The 6,027-nt window shown below is 45.5% G+C and overlaps 1 protein-coding gene across 1 annotated transcript in view; it reads right to left on the bottom strand.

The window, feature by feature from the left end:
• Window positions 1-2,954: 2,954 nt before the first annotated feature.
• Window positions 2,955-6,027, bottom strand: part of LOC143430977 (uncharacterized) — a 28,768-nt gene continuing 25,695 nt past the window's right edge. The window contains exons 2-3 of the mRNA XM_076907460.1: window positions 4,910-5,112; window positions 2,955-4,487 (exon numbers count right to left, since the gene is read on the bottom strand). Coding sequence (XP_076763575.1) covers window positions 2,955-4,487; window positions 4,910-5,112 — 1,736 coding nt within the window. The remainder of the gene's footprint in view (window positions 4,488-4,909; window positions 5,113-6,027) is intronic.

Raw genomic sequence — 6,027 nt, 5'->3', positions numbered from 1 at the left:
GAAGTTAAAAAGCAGTCTTTTACTAAATCAGAAGAGCAATTTTGGAATAATTTTCGAGAAACAAATGCTTTGCATTCTTCTTTCTTTTCATCAAATCACTAACAATCATCTTGAAAATTCTTAATAGCGTTCTTTAAACATTTCAATTGTTACAAAAGCACTGTCGAAGTCTCCTTAAAAATCAAATGATCGATTTTCACGTTAATTGAATTAACTAGTTCCACTAAAGCCCAACAGAATCCTCCACCAACTCGATTTGCAGCTACAAATTCCTCAGCAGAGTCATTTTCATGGCGTTTTCGAGGTCGATGCATTTAGTTATCGATCGATAATGATAATAATAATGATAAATCGCTCAGAGTGACCAGCACAAACGATCATCAAGGCCAGTAACTCTATCGCCCACGTTTTTTCAGCTTCTGAACGCAAAAATCGAGTACAATTCTGTTGTGTAGTGACCAGTCGATATTCGTTTACTTTTTTAGCTTTTTTTCTGGGTGTTATTCGTTAAATAGAGCTGAAAATCGAGTCAAACGTTTGTGCAGGTGTATGAGTGTCTCTCTAAGTGAAATTTGAGGAGTATTGAAGGTTTGGATGCCAAAAACTGAGGTCTAATCTTAGTTGGAGTGCTTGAAAGTGGTCATTTTCGAATTTTGTGCACTGTGGATTGGAATTTTGAGGGTTTGGAGGCCACAAACTGACCTCCAACATTAGTTGGGTTGCTTCAAAGTGGAAATTTTCAAATTTGGTGCACTGTGGATTGGAATTTTGAGGGTTTGGAGGCCCCAAACTGAGCTCTAATCTTAGTTGGGGTGTCCAAAAGTGGTCATTTTCAAATTTGGTGCACTGTGGATAGAAATTGAGACCAATTTGGGTATTTTGAAGGCCTACATCTGACTTTACACGTCCGCAGAGACCTCAAATTCCAATTTCATAGCCGTTCACGAACACCTGTCGACCCAATCGCCACGCGAACTTAAAAAAACAGCTGCAGCACAGCAAAAAATGCTTTAAACCAGCGAGAAACCGGGTAAATGGTCGACGACCCCACAATTCTTCATATTCCACGATCTCCTCGCCTCGATCGAGCACTGCTCGCGTGGGCGTCGCTGGAAAAACGAAGGTGCACTGCAAATCGAGGCGACAAATTGCGCAGGTGCTTGTTTTCCGCGTGGAATGGAAATTGCACGCGAAGTAGGCGGTTCTGTGAACTCGTTCCTGCGTTCGCAGAATAAAAACCAAATAAACGACCAGTGGAGGAGCTGCTGCTTGGTGTGACTGCCTTCAGAAACTCCTGCAACAGCCATCGACCTTCTTAAACCTCATATCAACGTGTCAATTAATCCTACCAACCCTTTAACAGTGTTTTTCGAGATTTACAACATTGTACATCGTCTAAAGAGCAATTGCAAGAAGAAACGCGTTGTTTCTTCGCTCGACTTACCCTCCAAGTCGTCCATCTACTCTCTGTCGATAAGGAAGAGACGCATTTTACCATGCACCTCTGGTTTTCTTTAAGTCCACGTTGTTGGTCGACGCTGACGCGCGTCAGAGCCGCAATTTACTCGCTGGAAAAGGGAAAACCGCAAAGAGGTGGGACTCGAGGTTAAAACCGTGGAACGCGAGAGGTTCCAAGGACTAATCCACGTCCACTTTCTAACGACAATCACTTTTATGTAACGCCCGCTATTCGTCCCCTTTTTTTCTCTTCTTTTCTGCATTTTATTACAACAAAACGTAACGTACAAGTCGAACGCGAGCGTGCGATGATTTTTGAAGTTTTTCGGGGTCGCAGAGGGCGCTGGGAGGGTGAGAAACGAGTGCAGACTTCGTGGATTTCTCTGACAGGGACTAGAGGACTCTTTGGCGATCGATGGGTGAGACGAGCTGCGAGTTTTTCCATTTTTCTCTCCCAGCAACCCTTTTTCTTGCCTGTGGCTTCGTTTTCAGGGCAATTTTGCACGCCTGGACCTTTTCTAACAATGCAGAAAGGGTTGTAGAGTCTTCTTCCAGAAAATCGAGCCTTGCTAATCAGAATTTTACTTCCACTTTGCTTTTTTTTCAATCTGGAACTTAAAAATTGATTTCTGTCTCTGCACACTAAATATTAAATGCCAAACTCTGATTTGAGCTCTCACAAGTGAAAATAAAGGCTCAAGAAAATTTGCTAATCAGAATTTTACTTCCACCTTAATTTTCTTTCAATCTGGAACTTAAAAATTGACTTCTGACGCCATTATTGCTCTGCACACTAAATATTAAATCCCAAACTTTGATTTGAGCTTTCACAACTGAAAATAAAGGCTCAAGAAAATTTTCAAACCTTCATTTCTTTTTTAAAACAAGGCTCGATCGTTTTACAGCCATCGAAGCGCACAGACCCGCGAAGACGAGACGCGGAGGATCGTGAAAAATGGCGTCGATCGACGCTACGCGTGACCATCAGAACATTCCTCAGAAACGTGTAATAAATAATCGTCTCGCAGCTTCTCTGCGATCAGAAACGAACAAGAAACGGTACGCATCCCCTTTTAACCTCTACGAACAAAGTATGTACAAAATCGAGACGTTTACATGTTAAATTCCTTTTTTTTTTTTTTCGTTTTTTGGCACTTCGTCATTTCGTTCCAACAACCATTCTCGAGTCGAACGCGTTGTCTTCGACGGAAGGGGAGAAACAGGAAGTCGACGTCGATTCGCAGGACGCTCTCGAGCGAGCCAAGTCGATTCTCTAGCTAAACAATTATTTACAGCGACCCTGGCTAATTAAACGCGGGTCTTATTCTCGCTCAGGTACGCGTGAGACAGAAAAACGTGGACACGATTGCCTATTTACACAACTCTCCTCGTTTGGCAAGCATCAGGGAATAAAAGTACAATAAATAACAGAGATTTACAGGATTTCCAAGAACCCAACAACTTGCAACCTGAACCAGCAGTTCTCTCAACGCAGGCTACTTCAGATAATGTTTCTTCCTGGTGGATGACCTAACGCAAGGTGCAGGCTCAGTTGCTTTAACGAGACTCGAGTCCTTCCACCTGGTGGGCGTCACAGGGTCACTGAACCTAGTTTTAGCCAATGGCGACTTGTGGCCAGCGTCCTCTTCAAGATCCCCCTCGAAGAAGCGACACATCTCCCTCACAGGGACTGCTCTGGCTCCTCTGTTGAGATCGTGAAGCGATCTGGCACGTTGCTTGCCTCTGGGACTAGGTTTAGAGGCTGCTCGACCAAGATCTTCAGTGCTCCTCGCCAAACGACCGCCTAGCCTCGACAAGGACTCGAACAACGTCAGCTTCTCTCGAACTGGCACGTAGTGGTCCACCCTCTGACATCGTTCCAGGAGTCTAGCAACGTCCTCTTCGCAAGGAGGCTCAGTTAAGATGGATAAAGAAGTGGAGGACCTTGGCAGAACTGGAGAACCACAGTTCTCAGTTGGTTTTGGGGTCTGAGACAGCTGTCTAGGCACTGGGATCCTCGAAGACAGCTGTGCCAGTCTTTCTTTGCGCTCTTGAAGAGTCTCCACTGTAGGACAGGTCGACTGCAGCAGTTGAGTCTTCTCTCTGATGCCTCTCCTCTCTCTAGCTCGACTCCTCCTCTCATTGGTGTCTGCTCTGAGTATCCCAGGACTACTGCAGCCATTTCTGCTGTTGTTGTTCCTCTTGTCCTCCTCGTTTCGATGATCGTCCTCAAACCTGACAGAGGTTTCATTAGGCTTCACTGGAGGCAATCTACTGACTACATTTTTCTCATTCTTCAGCCTGGAGGTCTCATAAGTGCCATGATCCTCTTTCACAGAGATAGAGCGATAGTTATCGTTGTCGTTGCCAGAATATACTCTGCTCCTCGATCGACTGGAGCCATAAGTCTTCAGAATGTCGTTGTTGTTCTCCTCAGCTCTGGCTTTTCTTCTCCTGGCGTCCTCCTCGAGCACTCTCCTGCTTCTAGCCTCGTTCTCGCGTCGTCTGGCCTCCTTGTACCTCTGAATCCTCTGCTCCCTGGTCTGTGGCTCTGGCAGAGACACGGTGGAGTCCACAGTGTCCACGTTCGATCGACACACGCCAGCCCAAGGCAGGCTGTCGTCGCTGCCTTCGCTGCTCTCGCTGCAGCCCCACGTCCTCAGCATCGGTTGGTCCTTGCTTATGATCGCTGGTATGCTTCGAAAGTCGCTGAGGAGGTCCTCGTCGCTCGAGTTACTGCTGGACCAGCCACGTAACTCGCTTCTGGCTCTTCGTCGAGAGTCCTCGAGGATGGTTCCATTGCTTCTGCTGTCTTTTTCGATGGGAGAATCGCTGGGCCAGCAGCGAAGCTCGCTTCTCGAGCGTCTGCGAGACTCTGTGGGACTGTCTGGAAGTGGAACTGGTCCTCTTGGGCAGATCGTCAGGATCTCCAGGAAGTTTAGACACCTCTGAGCGCGAAACGGAGTCTGTCTGACCAGCTCTGCTGCGATTGCTCGCACCCAGGACCAGTAAATCGGCTCTGTGTCCGCCTGAAATTGAACATTCGTGAGAATTGCTGATTTACATGGCAGCTGAGGATGAGTCAAGGATGGATTATGAGAGTTCTTGACAATGCTGGGTCATGGGAGAATGGCGCGAGCATCTCTCACGAGTATTCGCAGCGATCTATGCTTTTGACCTTGCCTACTGACCTTATTGCCTTCGATGGCTTGCGTCATCGAACGCACTTCTTCGCCGCTTAAAAACCTTCTCGAACGAAGAGAAGGCGCAGAAGTGCGTTCGACGAGGTCCAAACAATACTTTGTGTTGTATAATCGAATAGAAATCGAGGGAACGCGATTAGAAATTGCTGCGTTTAGCGAAACTGGCTGAGGAGTTGAGGCGAGAAAGTGTTCGAAGTCGTTTAGCTTCGTTGTTCTTCGATTCTGGATGAGGAATTGGTCTTAATTACCCAGAAAGTAGCGATCACGCGGTTCTGAGAGTTGCTTAAAGTGAATCCAAGAGCCAAGGCGTGGGGTTGACAGAGATTTGGTGCTGCTTGGCGAAGGTTCAGTGCTCTCAGCGGAAGTCGCATTGGGGTGCCCTCGACCCAGAGCCAGCCCATCCTGATGGACACGATTCTTCTCTCGCCAAGGTCCTCCACGTACAACTCGCCTGGAAGAAACAGAAAAATTAGGTTTTTGGGGTCGAAAAACACTGCTGTGGAGTGCAAAGGGTTAAATTCACCCTCGACTGATCCAAGAACTGATAAAATAACACTGAGATGGGGTGCAAGTCTCCTGGAATAAATAGAAAAATTAGAATTTTAGGGTTGAAAGACAGTGCTGTGGAGTGAAAAGGGTTAAATTCACTCTCGAGTGATCCAAACACTGATATTGGGTGCAAGTCTCTTGGAATAAATAGAAAAATTAGGATTTTGGTGCAAAGGGTTAAATTAACCCTCGAGTGATCCAAGAACTAATAAAAAAACACTGATTTGGGGTGTAAAAGCTTAAATTAACCCTTGATTAATCGATGAAGTGACTGAAAGCTTGAAAGTTGTTAATAGAAGAGATGTAGAATAGTTAAAAGGGTTAATTAACCCTCGTCTGATTGAACAACTACTTATTAACACCATGTGTCCATAAATTTTAATAAAAGCATTCTAATTTTTTGAGGTACATAAAAAGGGGTGCAAATATCATATCATATTTGTAGCAAGTAACTTCCTTCAAGGTTGCACAAAGGGGTAGAAATCGTCCACCAACATCCTCTCTGTCGTTTCAACGAATTACTAACAACTTTAAGTTTCTGCTGTCGTTGAATTGTGCAAGCTTAGGTAATCCTGCGATTGACGTCATTCAATAGAACAGCGTGGGAGTCAGGACGAGCCCAGACTCACCCTTCCTCGAATAATACCCACGTTCCATCACGAGCTATTTCAGTTCGTCTGCCACCCCATTTGAAACGCTTTTGACCAACTGCAGACGAACAAACAACTTAAATTCAATTATTTATAGTGACTGATACCTTCGACTCAACTTTATCTTAATCAGTTAAGTGCGTTCGACGTGTATACTCGTCGTGGTA

This window comes from Xylocopa sonorina, chromosome 16, assembly GCF_050948175.1.
Source record: "Xylocopa sonorina isolate GNS202 chromosome 16, iyXylSono1_principal, whole genome shotgun sequence".
NCBI lineage: Eukaryota > Metazoa > Arthropoda > Insecta > Hymenoptera > Apidae > Xylocopa > Xylocopa sonorina.
This window is presented reverse-complemented; position numbering and strand designations above follow the sequence as displayed.